Below are 18,442 nucleotides of genomic sequence, written 5' to 3'. Positions count from 1 at the left end.
TGATGGCAGCCATAACATGCTCACCCAGTGACAATAGTCCTCCCCCCGCCAAGGTTTAAGGGTTGATTTACTAAAACCTGAGAGTGCAAAATCTGGTGCAGCTCTGCATAGAAATCAATCAGATTCCAGGTTTTATTGTCAAAGCTTAAGTGAACAAGCTGAAGTTAGAAGCTGATTGTCTACCATGCACAGCTGCTCCAGATTTTGCACCCTCCAGTTTTCGTAAATCAACCCATTAGCTGGGGTTATACTAAGACTGAAGGTTTTATGAGAAACTCTGAATGTACAGGCATTACTTAAGGTTGACTCCTATAAAGGGTGTATGTAAGGTTTAGAATGATCCATCAATTGCGTATTGGAGTCAAACCTATCAGATTTGTCTGTGATCCTGTTGCAGATTTCCCCTCAGTTCCTGTCTGGAAGAAAGTAAGAAAATAAGGGGCCTCGGTCTGTCAAATTTGGGCTTGTGCCGATGGCATCAATTTGTCATGAGTTTGAGACTCTTCTGAGATCATTCAAAATTCATTGACAGGTGCATTTGATCACCCTCAAGCAAGTATTTTCAATCCTTTAGATTTGCATGGGAATGGAAAATCCACTCAAAGCAACAAAAAACAGTTGGCACAGGCCCCAGATAGCAGTGATAGCCAGACAGTTGTTTTAATATTCACTCTATCAAAAACAAATAGTTGTTGGCTTGATATATACTTTAACTTAAAGCGGAGTTCCACCCTAGTTATACATTTTTTTATAAAAATACCCCCAGGACAGTCAGGGCTAGCACATTCCACAATGGCTAGCCTCTGATCTGTCCCGGGTTGCACTTACCTTTCAGGAGAAATACTTACCTTGAAATTGTCTTCTCCAGCGCTGCCATCTCAGGTGTGGGCAGCTTGAAGCCAGCGCGATCCTCTTCCGCGTCCTCTTCGGTCCTCTTCCTCCTTCTTCGGTCCCACGATGCACTGCACCGGCCCCGACGTCACTTCCGGGTCGCGCGCGTCATCCCTCCACAGCTTCTGGGCATGCCCAGAAGCTGTTTAGAAGGGAATGACACGCGCGCCCCGGAACGGACGTCGGGGCCGGTGCAGGCGCAATGATTCCTGGGAGCGATGACGTTCAGCTCCCAGGAATCATTGCAAAAGGCAGGAAGTGACGAATCGCCGTGGCCGCCGAGGGGAGGAAGAAGGAAGTAAGGTGAGTATATTTTCTCTAAAAGGTAAGTGAAAAAAAAAAAAAAATTGCGATTATCCATTTGTTTTTCAGGTGACCGGGAGCGAGAAGATGGAGGTAAGTATAAATTTCGGGTGGAACTCCGCTTTAAAATAAAATGCTGAACTTGGTCTGTACCGACTATGAGTTTTTCAGCTGTTGGGATACTTGATATGCACATGCTTGTTGCAGATCATTGACTTATTGTGTAAGCAAGGATAAAGATGACAGGCTAGAAGGATATGCCTTCAAAAACATGTCAGCACAGGCAGCTCCCATTTTTGTCTTTTGGCCATGTAGTAGACTCCCTCTTCTTACATGTCTTGGCTCAAGAGGACCATAACTAGATATTTTGCCTTGATCACACCCTTTTACTTAGCCAATGTTTTTGTTCTTGGAAGTGGTAACTGGATGGCTTCAAAAATTCCTTAATGGACTAATCGATAATAAAATCTATTTTTTTGGAGGTAAGGCAAGCTTTAAGAGCTGTGCATCTGAAACTTGGCCTTTCCTTCTGCTGCAAAATTTTGGGAAAGAAAAATACTGTTGACAACTCCCCGATATATAGATTTTGTTTTAACTGCTTTTCTGTTTACACTAGGTGAGAAATTCCTCCACACTTCTCTTCAGCACGCTGATTACACGAATATTTGGAGTCAAAAGAGGAAAAGATGAACGCTCCAAGAAAAACAGGTAAGCAGCACATGAAGCGAGCGTCACTTGTGAAAAACAATCTCTTGGCCAATACCAATTCTAGAAGGCTGTGGGCCTTTCAGGGATTTACAGTATCTGCCGACTAATGTTACAAAAAACCTTTTTACTCGTTCCTTGTTGCCGACTTTTGCCAAGCCTAAAATACCTGGCCTCCTAGATGTAATCTGCTCTTTTAAATCTCTAGCCTTTCTAAATGTAACACAAAAAATATGGACAGGGCCAAACATATGAAATGAATCACTGTTGATGTCCCCCCTTCTGCAGTCTATTAGCACTGTATAAGCTTTAAGTGAATCTAATTCCAGGGCAAGGCTACAAAGTCTGATGTCGTCTCTGTGTAGCTCATATTTAGGTATTTTTTCATGCATTTTGTAAAACCGTTCCCTTAAGCTTTAGATTCATTTATTAAAGTTACGAGTTGTGTTCAAGTCAAACAATTTTCAATATATAAAAAGGGATGCTCCCGTGGCAGTCCTACATGCAGTAGTAAGTGGCAAGTGTGTCCTATTACTGAAAGGCGCACACATGTCGCAGGCCTGTTGAGAGACTGTTAATCAAGATGGCAGACAATAGTGTTGTTGCGTGCATGGAATAGCTCCACCACAGACTCACCAACACCAAAAAACTTTCAAACAATTGCGTCTGCAGGTAAAGTGTTTATTGGGACAAACGTTGTGTTATTCATGTGGTTTTTCTACCCCGTGGTGCCACTATCAACAGTGAATTTTACTGTCGTGTTCTGAGTGATGTGCATGCGCGCCTGTGGAAACAATGACCTGGTTTGAACACTAAGGGCGTCCTGATTCTCGTGGACAATGCATGAGCTCATAATGTGTACATTACAACAACTCCGCTAGGAGGTATTGCCACATCTCCCTTGCAGCCCAGACCTTACTCCGAGTGACTTCCACCTGTTTGAACCACTAAGAGTTCCTCGGAGGTCAGCATTTTAGCACTGATGACGACGTGAAGCAGGCTGTCCTAGGATGGAGCAGGCGTACTGACAAATATTTCTGTGCCCAAGCTTTCCAGGCATTCGTTAAATGCTGGGATAAGTGTATAAATGTAGCAGGGGAGTATGTCCAAAAGTTTCAACTCCTTGAAATTTTTTCTTTTATTATATAAATGTAAAAGTCCCGTTTTGAGTTGGACACCCCTCGTAAAATCCATCTAAACATGAAAACTTTGCAAATAAAGTGGACCTTCCATGAAAGTGGAAAGGTCTCATTTGTGATGTGTTAAAGTGTTAAGCATTTTTGTAAGGGTTTTTGATCAATGATTTTTTAATTTTCTAAAACAAAACAAAAAAAAAACAAACCCAGGCCTTCCATTTCCATTTTTATGGTCTGCTTTAAAGTGTACAGTATATATAGCTAAGGGGTTATAACCCCAGCCATGTCTCTGTCCCATTAGGGAGATTTTCCTCCATGTCTTGCCCTGGAGATGCAACACAATGTAAAGAACAATGTCTGCCATTGTTGACCTCTTTTTTATAATGTGTTTTTTTGTAAAACATGTCTTTTTGTAAAATGTTTGTGGCTGTTATGCTGACCCACTGGTTTCAGTACATTTTAGTTAAGGACTTGAAGCCAGGAGTTCTGACTCGGAGTCCCTGATATGGTGGCTTCGTTCTCTGGCGGTTCAGGTGGGAAAAATTCTTCCTCCCCTTGTATTGGATAGTGGTCACCACGGATGCCAGCCTGTCCAGCTGGAGAGGCGTGTTCGGCAAGCATTTTGCTCAGGGGATCTGGATGCCAGAAGTGTCCAGACTACCGATCAATGTCTTAGAACTCCAAGTGATCAGACTGTGTCTGGACCATTGGACGGATAATTTTCAGGGTTGTCCAGTGCACATTAAATTTGACAATGCCATGGCAGTGGCTTATAAGGAGGCACAAGAAGTGTCCTGGCGGCTCTGGAAGTAGCCGGCATTCTGAAATGGGCAGAACAGCTCGTTCCAGCCCCCTCCACCGTACATAATTCCGGGGTGGAAAACTGACAGTTGGATTACCTCAGTTGGCAGGCATTGGACAAAGGGAAGTGGTCCCTTCATCCAGAGGTGTTTCATCAGTTGTGTCTCCAGGGGGGCACCACCGAGGTGGATCTGTTGGCGTCTCAGCTCAACAGAAAGGTGCAGAGATTTGTGGCTCGGTCAAGGGATCCTCTGGCGGATGCCACAGATGCGCTGGTGGCCCCGTGGGGTCAGTATCATCTGATTTAGGCCTTTCCTCCTCTCAAGCTTCTGCCAAGACTTCTACATAGGATCGAGGCAGAAGGGATTCCGGTCATCTTGGTGGCTCTGGATTGACTTTTGCTGGGCTTGGTCCGCCGATCTGGTGCGGCTGGTCGCCGATGTTCCTTGGAAGCTTCCTCTCAGGGAGGATCTGCTGTCCCAAGGACCGATCTTCCATCCTGCTTTACAGTCGCTGGCATTGACAACTTGGCTGTTGAACACCAGGTGCTGAAGGATAAGGGTTTATGTAAGTGGGTGATTCCTACACCGTTAAAAGCTGGGAAATCTACTTCTAGGAGGATCTGCCATTGTACATGGAAGACGTACATTGCGTGGGGTGAGTCTCTTGGGGTTCTTCCTCACTCCTTCTTGATGGCTCGGATCTTGACCTTTCTTCAACGGGGGTGGGGGTTAGGGGGGGGGGTGTACCAGAAATTGGCCTTGAGTACAATCAAGGGCCAGGTGTCGGCTTTGGCGGTCTTCTCCCAATGACCTTTTGCCACATTCTCCCTGGTGCGTATCTTTCTTCAGGGTGTCCAACATTTGGTTCCTCCAGTGCGGGCTCTGTTGCCCCCTTGGGACCTCAATTTGGTGCTTTCGGTCCTCCAGAAGCCTCCCTTTGAGAACCTTTGGGAGATTCCCCTGCTTACGCTTTGCCTAAAGGTGGCCTTTTTTGTGGCTATCACCTCTGCTCCCAGGGTGTCACAACTGGTGGCGTTATCCTGTCATTTACCTTACCTGGTGATTCACAGAGAAAAGGTGGTTCTTCACCCTGTCCGTCCCTTCCAAAGGTTGTCTCCGATTTTCATTTGAATGAAGACATTGTGTTGCCTTCCCTGTGTCCCAGGCCTAAACATCCAAAGGAAATTGCCTTGCATGCCTTGAATGTGGTTTGGGCAAGTGTGTGTACCTGACCACTACGGAGTCTTTCAGAAAGTCAAACTCTCTCTTTGTGCTTACGGATGGGCCTCGTAAAGGGTTGTCCGCTTCCTCTGCGACCATTTCCAGATGGATCAGACAAACAGTGATTCAGGCCTATTCCATTTAGGGTCAGGTTCCTTCTTTCCTTGTTAAGGCACACTCTACTTGGGCGCTTAGTGCCTACTGGGCTTTCCTTCATCAGGCGTCAGTGACACAGGTTTGCAAGGCAACGACTTGGTCGTCGGTGCACACTTTAACAAAGTTTTATAAAGTGGATGTATTGGCATCTGCGAATGGTTCTTTTGGCCGTAAGGTTTTGAAGGCTGCTGTTGAGAGGACCTGATCCTCTTCAACAGTGTATTTTTTTTTTCAGGTGGGCTCCAGTTTTACGGTAAGTCAAAAATCCAATTTTTTCAGATGGGGCTCCTGTGACCCGGTTGAGGCACCTGTGTCCATGTTAAGAGATCTTATGTTTAGCCTTGGGTTATTTTCCCCACCCCTCATTTTTCTTTTGGCACTGCTTTTGGACATCCCAGTAGTTATGATTTATGGAGCGCTATGTCCGTCGATGAACGAAAGAGAAAATGGGATTTAGCACCCACCCCTCTATGGAGTTCTGATACTTCTAATACTGCTTGCTACTAAACTGATTACCTAGAGCAGAGGAGGGGGTTTATATACCAAGCTGAGGACAGCCCATGGGCGTAGTCAGGTGTTTTTTGTTCTTGGCTTTCTAAGTCCCTGAACTAGAGAATGTGCATAAGAACCAAGCTACATTTTCTGCGGTGGCTGGCTACAGGCTACATCTTTATTTAAATGGGTTGTAAATCCTTTCATGTACCCAGTGAAGTGACTGGTCATAGGTGATGCACAGAGATTAAAACAAATCCTGAATGTCAAAGAAGGAGGAGAGCGGAAAGTTCGATTTTGGTGTCATCTGACCAGAGCACCTTCGCCTACATGTTTGGTGTGTCTCCCAGGTGGCTTGTGGCAAACTTTAAACAACACTTTTTATGGATATCTTTAAGAAATGGCTTTCTTCTTGCCATTCTTCCATAAAGGCCAGATTTGTGCAGTATACGACTGATTGTTGTCCTATGGACAGAGTCTCCCACCTCAGCTGTAGATCTCTGCAGTTCATCCAGAGTGATCATGGGCCTCTTGGCTGCATCTCTGATCAGTCTTCTCCTTGTATGAGCTGAAAGTTTAGAGGGACGGCCAGGCCTTCATAGATTTGCAGTGGTCTGATACTCCTTCCATTTCAATATTATCGCTTGCACAGTGCTCCTTGGGATGTTTAAAGCTTGGGAAATATTTTTGTATCCAAATCCGGCTTTAAACTTCTCCACAACAGTATCTTGGACCTGCCTGGTGTGTTCCTTGTTCTTCATGATGCTCTCTGCGCTTTAAACTGACCTCTGAGATTATCACAGTGCAGGTGCATTTATACGGAGACTTGATTACACACAGGTGGATTCTATTTATCATCATTAGTCATTTAGGTCAACATTGGATCATTCAGAGATCCTCACCGAACTTGTGGAGAGAGTTTGCTGCACTGAAAGTAAATGGGCTGAATATTTTCACGCCCAATTTTTCAGTTTTTTTGAAATATCCAATAAATTTAGTTCCACGTCATGATTGTGTCCCACTTGTTGATTCTTCACAAAAAATTACAGTTTTATATCTTTGTTTGAAGCCTGAAATGTGGCAAAAGGTTGCAAAGTTCAAGGGGGCCGAATACTTTCTCAAGGCACTGTATGTGTATATATATATATATATATATATATATATATATATATATATATATATACTGTATATATATACACACACACACACACACAGCAGTCAGACGTTGTGTGAGATGTACCACATGGAGCTTGCCTACTTTTTTCACGGTATAGGCTGCTTCTTTTGGGCTTCTTACTCGCTTGCTCTTGCTCTTCAAATATAAAGTGCATCAGGTGTGTTCAGGCTAAGGGGAGACTTCAAGCGACAAATTATCTTGCTGGCCTCATGCACTTCTGTACCAAATGGTATATATGCTCTGCATAAGATAGACTGTTAGGGTACTGTCAAATAAGTCACGGGTCCTCGGGAGACCCAGGGGCGAGTGTGTATACAATTTGATATGAGATGACCTTTTGGAGAGTACCCAGACCATGGATTCCTCTTGCTAGTATCCGAACAGTCTATCTTATGCAGAGCATATATACCATTTGGTAATGAACTCCATGCTGTTCCACATTTATGTTTGAGTTCAGCAAGACAGTTTTTTTCTTGAAGTCTCCCCTTAGCCTGAACAGACCTGATGCACTTTATATTTGTAGAGCTAGACACGGAGTAAGAAGCCGCCCGTATCGCTAAACATGTAGACAAGCTCCATGTGGTACATCTCACACCACGTCTGACTACTCTGTGTATGTATGTATGTGTATATATATATGTATGTGTATGTATATATATATATATATATATATATATATATATGTTACAGTATCTCACAAAAGTGAGTACACCCCTCACATTTTTGAAAATATTTTATTATACCTTTTCATGTGACAACACTGAAGAAATGACACTTTGCTACAATGTAAAGTAGTGAGTGTACAGCTTGTATAACAGTGTAAATTTGCTGTGCCCTCAAAATAATTCAACACACAGCCATTAATGTCTAAACCTCTGGCAATAAAAGTGAGTACACCCCTAAGGGACAATGTCCAAATTGGGCCCAAAGTGTCAATATTTTGTGCGGCCACCATTATTTCCCAGCACTGCCCTAACCCTCTTGGGCATGGAGCTCACCAGAGCTTCACAGGTAGCCACTGGGGTCCTCCTCAACTCCTCCATGATGACATCACAGAGCTGGTGGATGTTAGAAACCTTGTGCTCCTCCACCTTCCGTTTGAGGATTCCCAACAGATGCAAGCATGTGCACTCATTTCTTTGGTTGACCATGGCGAGGCCTGTTCTGAGTGGAACCTGTCCTGTTAAACCGCTGTATGGTCTTGGCCACCGTGCTGCAGCTCAGTTTCGCTGGCAACAAAAGTGAATACACCCCTAAGGAAACTATACAAATTGGGCTCAATTAGCCATTTTCCCTCCCCGGTGTCATGTGACTCATTAGTGTTACAAGGTCTCAGGTGAGAATGGGGAGCAGGTGTGTTAAATGTGGTGTTATCGCCCTCTCTCTTCCTGGTCACTGGAAGTTCAACATGGCACCTCATGGCAAAGAACTCTCTGAGGATCTGAAAAAAAGAATTGTTGCTCTACATAAAGATAGCCCAGGCTATAAGAAGATTGCCAAGACCCTGAAACTGAGCTGCAGCACGGTAGCCAAGACCATACAGCAGTTATGCAGGACTGGTTCCACTCAGAACAGGCCTCGCCATGGTCGTCCAAAGAAATGAGTGCACATGCTCAGCGTCATATCCAGAGGTTGTCTTTGGGGAATAGATAAATGAGTGCTGCCAGCATTGCTGCAGAGTTTAAAGGGGAAGGGGGTCAGCCTGTCAGTGCTCAGACCATTACCAGGTTAAGGCAGTGCTGAAAAATAATTGTGGCTACACAAAATATTGGGGCTCAATGTGGACATTTTCACTTAGGGGTGTACTGACTTTTGTTGCCAGCAGTTTAGACATTAATGGGTGTGCGTTGAGTTATTTTGAGGGGGCAGCAAATTTACACTGTTATACAACAATGGAGCTTGTCTACATGTTTCGCGGTACGGGCGGCTTCTTCACGGCTTCTTACTCCGTGTCTAGCTCTACAAATATAAAGTGTATCAGGTGTGTTCAGGCTAAGGGGAGACTTCAACATTTCTTCAGTGTTGTCACATGAAAAGATATAATAAAATATTTACAAAAATATGAGGGGTGTACTCACTTTTGTGAGATGCTGTGTATGTGTGTGTGTGTGTGTGTGTATATATATATATATATATGTATGTATGTATATGGGATTTTTATACTGTATATGTTTGTGGGCCTATTTTTGCCCTTTTTGGTAAACATTTTTTTTCTCTATGTACTAATAAACTATTTTTGTAGTTGTGTGTATTGAAGTCAAGTTAATTAAAATACCAAGTGTTCACCATTTAATGCCCACCGATGTTTGTTTATCCTCTTTCCCCTCTCCTCCTTTTTTAATCTTGATTTATTGGGTTGGTACTCCCTTGGTATTGGGCTGTTTAGGAAGTTGAACAAATCCCTACTTTATTCCATACTACTTATTTTGTGTTCTCCATGAAACAAATCCTCCTACATAAATTGTACTTATTTATCTGCAGTCTTCTCTTCTATACATCTGTTCAAAGTGCTCAATTTTAAACCTTGTCTGAGAGTTCAGAAAAAAAGGGGGGGGGGGAGCTCACGTTACACTCTGCAGAGCTCAGTAAGGAGAGCTCTAAATGCTGATTGAAGGGAATGGACACACCCCCTCCATACAGCACAAAGGAACAGAGCTGAGGCTGTCAATCAGCTGGAGCTCCCTCCCCTGTCACCGTTTTTCTCTTAGTGTCAGAAAAACTTGTAAGAAGTGACTCATGCTGATAGCAGAGGAACGAAGCCGCAGACAAAAGTGACACTTAGTGCTCTTAATTGAGACAAGTACACACTATAGAGGGATATGCTTTGTTCATATTTCATGTCTGAGGTTTACAACCACTTTCAGCTTTCGTGAGTATTCACTAATAGTGCAAACCTTTCCACGGAATACTATGAAAGTAAATGTTTGCAGAGCTTAAAGTATAACTCAAAGCAAACATTTTTATTTTTTAAGATTTGTGTACAGTATAGTGGTAATGTATTCAAACTCCTGACCGGTTTATATTTCTGCAAATATAAAACACAAAAAAGGGCGCACCGACCTAGCGCATTATCCTCAATAATGGCTTTATTGTTAAAACATAAAAATGGCTACTCACAAACATAGGTGAAAATCAATCATATCGAACTCAAGAACTTGAGTATACAGAAGTAGTCCATACGTTTGTCCATAGTCCTATTTGGATGACGGCTGACGCATTTCAAGGCATACGCCTCTTCCTCAGAGCCCAGAGGCGTATGCCTTGAAACGCGTCAGCCCTTCATCCAAATAGGACTATGGACAATCGTATGGACTACTTCTGATACTCACGTTCTTGAGTTCGATATGATTGATTTTCACCTATGTTTGTGAGTAGCCATTTTTATGTTTTAACAATAAAGCCATTATTGAGGATAATGCGCTAGGTCGGTGTGCCCTTTTTTGTGTTTTATGTTTGCAGTAGTGTTGGACTACCCAAGTCCTTTAGGGCAGCAAGACCGTAGCCATCCGAGACGCCATTTGTAAAGTCCCATGGAAAGAGCAATCGGGGAGCCTTGGTATCTGAGCGCAGGAGAAAGGTGGTTCGTTCACCTTATTTCTTCGGTTTATATTTCTGTCTGTGTCCCCTTTACAGTGATTGTCCTGGTCACCAATGTCAGGGTTAAGTTAGCTGTTAAAGCCTCTATTATGGATTTTTTTCTTTATCGCATGGATTTCGCTGATATCACATAGTCCTCAGGGACCATTACTGAATTTGTAAGCTCTGCCTTTTTGCTCAAAAAAGTTCTCTTAATTCTGATAGGGTAAACATTGTTATGGTGAATAACCTACTAGCTTTTTTTGTCATCCATGGATATTGTAAGACCTCCTTTTCAAATTTCCCAACTGTGTCTAAACCTAAAGCCTGGTACACACTAGTAGTTTTTTTTTTTTTGGTTCAAACCACGTAAAAACCTGAACAAAAGCAAAAACTGAGGAGCTCTGGAGAAGCCGCTGTGCTAACAATCTGATGTTAGTACCGCTATCTCCCCTGCTGAGGTATTGTGTCCTGACAGGGGCATGCCCCCCCCCCCGCCAGAACACATCAGTCAGGTGCTGATCAGCTGAACTTTTTTGGTTCTGTCGGACCGGCTGCCGTACACCCGGTCTGATGCCGTCCGATATTCGGCCTGTGTGTATGAGCCTTAAGAAGGCTTTATGAAACCAATCAAAGAGTTCCCTGCACGGCACTTTTTTTTTTTGCCAAGGGATCCTTTCAGTCTCCTGACCTGAGCTATCTTAAAATTACATTCTATAAGCCTGCTGGCTTTTTCCTGAAAACACCAGCTTTTGTTTTTGGATACCCATTTTAGTATACATCAGAGTAAAGTTCCAAAACTTTTTTTCTCTAGTATTGGGTAGAGTGAAATAGGGCTGGAACCATTGTCATTTTTATAAAAGATAGGGGCAAATCCAAAATGTCATTATTGACACATCAGTAGAGGGGACATCTTCCAATGGAAACCCTTATTCTAGTGCCAACTGTCAATAGTTTGATTTTCTCTAATTTTGTAGAGATCGCGCTCACTTCTTGTTGTGGCTCTTGGACAGGAAGAGAAGGGAAATCAACTCAGTTTATAGTCAGACAGCAATCGAAACACAGGTTCTAACCTTTCCACATTTCCAATTTACATCCAAAGCGGAAAAAAAAATACTTAGACATAGGTTGTAACGGTAGCAATTCTCAACCCAATTCACTTCAGACAACTTCATCCTTCCAAAGAAAATTCTTTATTTGCAGAAATTCTATAGAAAGAAGCTCCTCTACAACTTAAAGATTCCAATAATTTATTTTTATTTTTTTAATTATGATATAGTAGTTTATTATCTGTAGAAGATACGCCGACCAATGGATTTAAAGATCCCAACGTTGGGTCATGAGTTTAAAAAAATATTTTGAATCCCTGTCATACAGAGGTCGGGAGAAATCTGTTCCACGACTCATTTTAATATAACATGAATTGCCAATTTAAACACTTTGAAGACACCCACCAATAATCTTCTGGGAAATGTGAGACCAAATCCTCTGTGCTGCTCCTTGAATAAAGTATTCTGCTGATAAGAATACTACCTTATGAAAGGCAAGCCTTCTCGCCACATAGTCTACTGACCATCCATGAAAGAATTTAGTGTTTGAGGGCTGAAAGGGCCACATTTGTTTTACTCCTGGTTTGGAACGGCTCATATCTCATTGATTTTTATCACAATAAATAGCATAACCCTCCTGATCTCTGAAAGTGCTGAAGTTCTTTAATTGGATATTTCATGAAATTATGGCTGTTATAATTTGAGGTAGTCACAAGATTTCAGATGAGGTTCATGATGAGTTCAGAATAGTGGTTTTTGGCTTGTGAATGGTTGACTGTATTAGTAAGTTCAGATTATTATCTGACATTGGTTTAAGAAATATTTGGTGTTTGTTTTTATAATGTAGAATAGATTCTATATTGCATAGAATATGCATATTTCTGGACCTGAATTCTTAACAAAGTTTAAAATGAAAGGCTATTTTCTAGCTGAAAGAATGCACTTACAGGAACATTGAGTTCCTTATATCATCTACTTCTCAATCCCTTGGGTTTCTTTAGGGCTGATTCACAACAAATGCAGTCCAGTGCATTTTTATTCTGCATCAAAAATGCATGGACAGCATTTAACATGAATTCCAGTGGCCCTAGTTTATACCAGTGAAGCGTGTTCCAATGCAGTCAATAAAAGTAGAACATGTTGCATTTTTCCTGTATTGAATGCATCTGGACAGTGGCAAAATGCATCAAAAACGTAATGGAACCCATAAAAGGCAAAAAGGCACTGGAACACATAGAAACCCTGCATGCAAAGATGCATCCTGAATGCAGAAATTGTGGTGGGAATTGGTCCTAAAAAAGGAAGTCTGTCATGCTGTAGGTATTGGGGATGCTGTTGTGACCCTCTGACATGGAAGTTGTTTGGCTATCTTCAGAGATGTATAGTAACTAAGTAGAACTACTTCACTACTGTACTTAAGTACCGAAAGTCGGTATCTGTACTTTCCTAGAGTAGAATTTTTTTCTCCTATTTCCACTTTTACTTCACTACATTTTTTCGATGATTTCAGTACGTCTACTCCAATATTTTTTTTTTGTGCTGCATAGTTACTCATTACTATTATAAAAATGACCACTGCCAGAACAGTAGATGGCAGGTTTCATGAAGCTCAAAACATGTGTATTATCAGCGCATACGAAAATTAATGCTACTGTATGTATAAATAAAATGGTCTACATATCTGCTGTTCAGGGGAAAGAGAAACTCCCACAAGCATACATAGACCTTTTTTCTGGTAAGAGGCTGATTTTGCTTTTTTCACTGGAAGTTGAGAGCACAGGTTTTGCAGTTTTGTTTCACTGGAAGAGTCTATTTGGATATTATTTTGCACTTACCTTCATCTACCGGGTAAGGAGGAAATCCGCAAGGTGGTGGGAGTCTGCACCTATTATTTGGAATAGCACCTGTTTGATTCCCGCACCTTTGAAAATATATTCATCTTGTTTTGTCACATATATATGGTTTTATGGCATTATATATATGGACTTTTTATTGACTTTGATTTCATACACTCTTCCTTTATTTCATTATTGGAATATATTGTTGTATATCACATTGGTTTATATATGATTTTGCGCACCAATAAGCTGTGGAGAAAAAAAAACATGCAGGGAAGAGAAGGAGGGATGTTTTAAAGGGGAAAGGGAGGGACATACTTTATCTGTTTTTGTTTACAAAATGTTACAGCCAAAGGAATTGTGATTGTCCTTTAGGTTAATCATTTGAAATAATAAAAAACAATATGATGTTCAAACTTTTGACTTCTTTCTTTAATAACTACATAACACAGTACTTGTACTTTTACTTTCAGTACTTGAGTAGCAAAATTTAAAAAAAAAAAATACTTGCAATACTTAAGTACAAAAAATGTTGAATACTTTAGTACTTCTACTCAAGTCACTTTTTGATCGAGCACTTGTACTCAAGTATGGGTTTTCGAGTACTTTATACAAGTGTGGCTATCTTACAATTCAGCATCTAATAACTTCCAAATATGAATATTCAGCCAGGGTAGTACTTGGGTGGCTCATTTTGAATGGGGTAGACCTAATAAGGACACATTTTTCTCTTAACCAATAATGTCCTAGTTATGTCTTGCCCATTTACCAGTGAGCCATCCAAGTCCCTTTTTCTAGCTGTTGAAAGCCACTTTTCATTTGCCCATTTCAGAGCCTAAAACATGAAATTTTATTGTAGTCATAGGCAGTTTATGAAATTTTAGGGTAGTCATAGGCAGTTTATGTTTATCATTTATTTTTTACAGCTGCTCGTATAACGCCATCAATTTACGCAGCGCTTTACATATGTATTACACATTCACATTACAGCCTAAGCTCCTTAACTCACATTTATACATACACATACTAGGCCAATTTAGACAGGAGCCAATTAACCTACCAGCATGTCTTTGGAGTGTTGGAGGAAACCCATGCAGGCACAGGGAGAACATGCAAACTACAAGAAAGTAGTGCTGTATTTGGGATTCGAACCGAGGACCCTTGTGCCGCTAGGTGAAAATGCTAACCACTTAGCCACTGTGCTGTGTACAGTTGTGGCACAAAAACTTCCACCGCTCCAGGAACCACCCAGGACCTGCTGTACAAAAGAATGCAACTCTGCTGATGCAAGGGAGGACTGAGCTGGGGGGTATATGTCCAATGAACCAGTCCTAATCAGAAATTTTAGGCAGCTGTTCTTGAGTGGACATAATGCACAATTCAGACATCATTTAGAGTGAGGCCCAGCATGACTGGCATTATATAGCTACCTATCACAAAGTATTCCAACACCAATTTCTTTTGTGACTCGGATATGTCATGTGACTAAATACAAAGAATTTCAGATTACGCTGATGTTGCAAGATGTAAATCTGTACCTATCTTGAAAGGGGCCACATGGTTGTATTTTGTGCCCAGGCCAAAGGTTTCCAGTCCTCTCCTGTGATAACATGTAATGGGTGAAAACTTGGCAAACAGTCCTTCCCTTTTTCTGTTACCAGATACTTGCACAGAGAATACTAACAAGAGTCTGCACTGATTACAGGGTGGATAAAAATCAATGATTTTTAAAAAAAATATCAGATTTTTTTAAATTTAAATCAGATTTATTTTTTTATTTTTATCAAATTTACTTTAATAAAATGCTTTTGGAGTAAAAATCTATCCAAAGATAGTTTACCGTTTAGGATACATTAATATTTTAGCTTATTCAGCATGAAATTGAGCTTAGTTATGTAGCATGAGGCTATATGTTCTGCATTATTTACATTTATGGTAAACTTATTTAATGAATCCAAGCTCTTCAAGTTAAAATAACATACAGTGCATTAATGCACTCGCACAATTTTACACTAACTTACCAGCAAGACTTAGTCCTTACATTTAAAGAGCACCTGTAACTTCACATCCATCATGGCAGTGCCTGTTAGCGGGCATAATCTCACTTGCTGCCGCCACGTCCCTCACTTTGTTGTGTCACTGCCGCACCACCAGCCGTCCCATTAAAGTGAATACGACTGTTGTGAGCCAACAGTGGAGGAGCTGCTGAGGGACAAAGATGACAGTTGCTCTTTAAAAATTATGATTTAAATCGAGTTGATACAGGGCACTTTCACCTCCTTCCTGCCCAGGCCAATTTTTAGCTTTTAGCGCTGTTGCATTTTGAATGGTAATTGCACGGTCATGCAACATTGTACCTAAACCAAATTGATGTAATTTTTTTCTCACAAAGAGAGCTTTCTTTTGGTGGTATTTGATCACCGCAAGGTTTTTTCTTTTTTTGCTAAACAAATAAAAAAAAGACAGAAAATTTTGAAAAAAAAAAGTTTTTTTGTTTGTTATAAAATGTTGTAAATAAATATTTTTTTCCTGCACTGATGAGCACTGATGAGGAGGCACTGATAATGAGGCACTAATATGCAGCACTGATGGGCACTGATATGCAGCATTGATGGGCACTCATAGGCGGCAATGATGGGCACTGTTGGGCGGCACTAATAGATGGCTATGATGGGCACTGGGAAGCGGCACTGGTGAGCGGCACTGATAGATGGCAATGATGGGCAGCACTGATGAGGGCACTGACAGGCTCCCTGAGCACTGATTTGCATCCCTGGTGGCATGTGTGGGAAGCCCTGGTGGCTATGGGTGGGCAATCCCTGGTGGCTCTAGTGGCATCCCCCAAGGGTCTGCACTGGTAATTAATGCTCTGATTACCAGCACAGACCCCCCCCCCCCCCTGACAGGAGAGCCTCCGATCGACTCTCCTCTACTCGCGCCTGTCAGGTGCAAACTGAGGAAAGCCGATCAACGGCACTTCCTATTTACTATGTGACCAGCTGTGATTGGACACAGCTGGTCACATGGTAAAGAGCCTACAGATCGCTGCTCTGCGCGCCCCCCGGGGGCGTCATATTACCCCCAGTCAGGATAGAGCAACCACTTTGCCACCGTCATTTTGCTATATGATGGGCAGGAAGTCGTTAAATCAAGCCTTTTTTCTAGTGATTTAAATAATTATTTACAGTGCCTTGCGAAAGTATTCGGCCCCCTTGAACTTTTTGACCTTTTGCCACATTTCAGGCTTCAAACATAAAGATATAAAACTGTAATTTTTTGTGAAGAATCAACAAGTGGGACACAATCATGAAGTGGAACGAAATGTATTGGATATTTCAAACTTTGTTAACAAATAAAAAACTGAAAAATTGGGCGTGCAAAATTATTCAGCCCCTTTACTTTCAGTGCAGCAAACTCTCTCCAGAAGTTCAGTGAGGATCTCTGAATGATCCAATGTTGACCTAAATGGCTAATGATGATAAATAGAATCCACCTGTATGTAATCAAGTCTCCGTATAAATGCACCTGCACTGTGATAGTCTCAGAGGTCCGTTTAAAGCAGAGAGCATCATGAAGAACAAGGAACACACCAGGCAGGTCTGAGATACTGTTGTGGAGAAGTTTAAAGCCGGATTTGGATACAGAAAGATTTCCCAAACTTAAACATCCCAAGGAGCACTGTGCAAGCGATAATATTGAAATGGAAGGAGTATCAGACCACTGCAAATCTACGAAGACCTGGCCGTCCCTCTAAACTTTCAGCTCATACAAGGAGAAGACTGATCAGAGATGCAGCCAAGAGGCCCATGATCACTCTGGATGAACTGCAGAGATCTACAGCTGAGGTGGGAGATACTGCACAAATCTGGCCTTTATGGAAGAGTGGCAAGAAGAAAGCCATTTCTTAAAGATATCCATAAAAAGTGTCGTTTAAAGTTTGCCACAAGCTACCTGGGAGACACACCAAACATGTGGAATAAGGTGCTCTGGTCAGATGAAACCAAAATCGAACTTTTTGGCTACAATGCAAAACGTTATGTTTGGCGTAAAAGCAACACAGCTCATCACCCTGAACACACCATCCCCACTGTCAAACATGGTGGTGGCAGCATCATGGTTTGGGCCTGCTTTTCTTCAGCAGGGACAGGGAAGATGGTTAAAATTGATGGGAAGATGGATGGAGCCAAATACAGGACCATTCTGAAAGAAAACCTGATGGAGTCTGCAAAAGACCTGAGACTGGGACGGAGATGTGTCTTCCAACAAGACAATGATCCAAAACATAAAGCAACATCTGCAATGGAATGGTTCACAAATAAACATATCCAGGTATTAGAATGGCCAAGTCAAAGTCCAGACCTGAATCCAATCGAGAATCTGTGGAAAGAACTGAAAACTGCTGTTCACAAACGCTCTCCATCCAACCTCACTGAGCTCGAGCTGTTTTGCAAGGAGGAATGGGCAAAAATTTCAGTCTCTCGATGTGCAAAACTGATAGAGACATACCCCAAGCGACTTACAGCTGTAATCGCAGTAAAATGTGGCGCTACAAAGTATTAACTTAAGGGGGCTGAATAATTTTGCACCCCCAATTTTTCAGTTTTTTATTTGTTAAAAAAGTTTGAAATATCCAATAAATTTCGTTCCACTTCATGATTGTGTCCCACTTGTTGTTGATTCTTCACAAAAAATTACAGTTTTATATCTTTATGTTTGAAGCCTGAAATGTGGCAAAAGGTCGAAAGTTCAAGGGGGTTGAATACTTTCGCAAGGCACTGTAAATTGTGATTTAAATTAACTTGATTTAAATCAAATCCAAATACTGTACCAGCTTAATTTACAGGTTTAAAACAATACATTATATTTTTCTAAAATAATACTGCCCCTGTATGATATACCTGCTCTTGTTTAGCCCCATCTAGTCATTAAACACATTACCTCTTCTCCTGAACCCCAATTCACAAACTGCTTTGATCAGCAACATGCATCCTTCATTGTAGGTACGATTACAGCTAACGTTTGCTTTACCGGAGACTATATATTCGTTTACTGATCATTTTTTCCACTCTGACAGATATTCTTCCTTAAAAAATGT

At 41.6% G+C, this 18,442-nt stretch overlaps 1 protein-coding gene across 2 annotated transcripts in view; it reads left to right on the top strand.

The window, feature by feature from the left end:
* THADA (THADA armadillo repeat containing) overlaps positions 1-18,442 on the top strand; it is a 1,178,628-nt gene that overhangs the window by 431,210 nt on the left and 728,976 nt on the right. For both annotated transcript variants that reach the window (XM_082249837.1, XM_082249838.1), the window contains exon 26: positions 1,811-1,902. In XM_082249837.1, the coding sequence (XP_082105963.1) occupies positions 1,811-1,902 (92 nt within the window). The remainder of the gene's footprint in view (positions 1-1,810; positions 1,903-18,442) is intronic.

This window comes from Pelophylax lessonae (assembly GCF_965119305.1).
Source record: "Pelophylax lessonae genome assembly, chromosome: 3".
Lineage (NCBI taxonomy): Eukaryota > Metazoa > Chordata > Amphibia > Anura > Ranidae > Pelophylax > Pelophylax lessonae.
The sequence above is the reverse complement of the archived record's forward strand: the minus strand, read 5'-3'. Positions and strand labels throughout refer to the sequence as shown.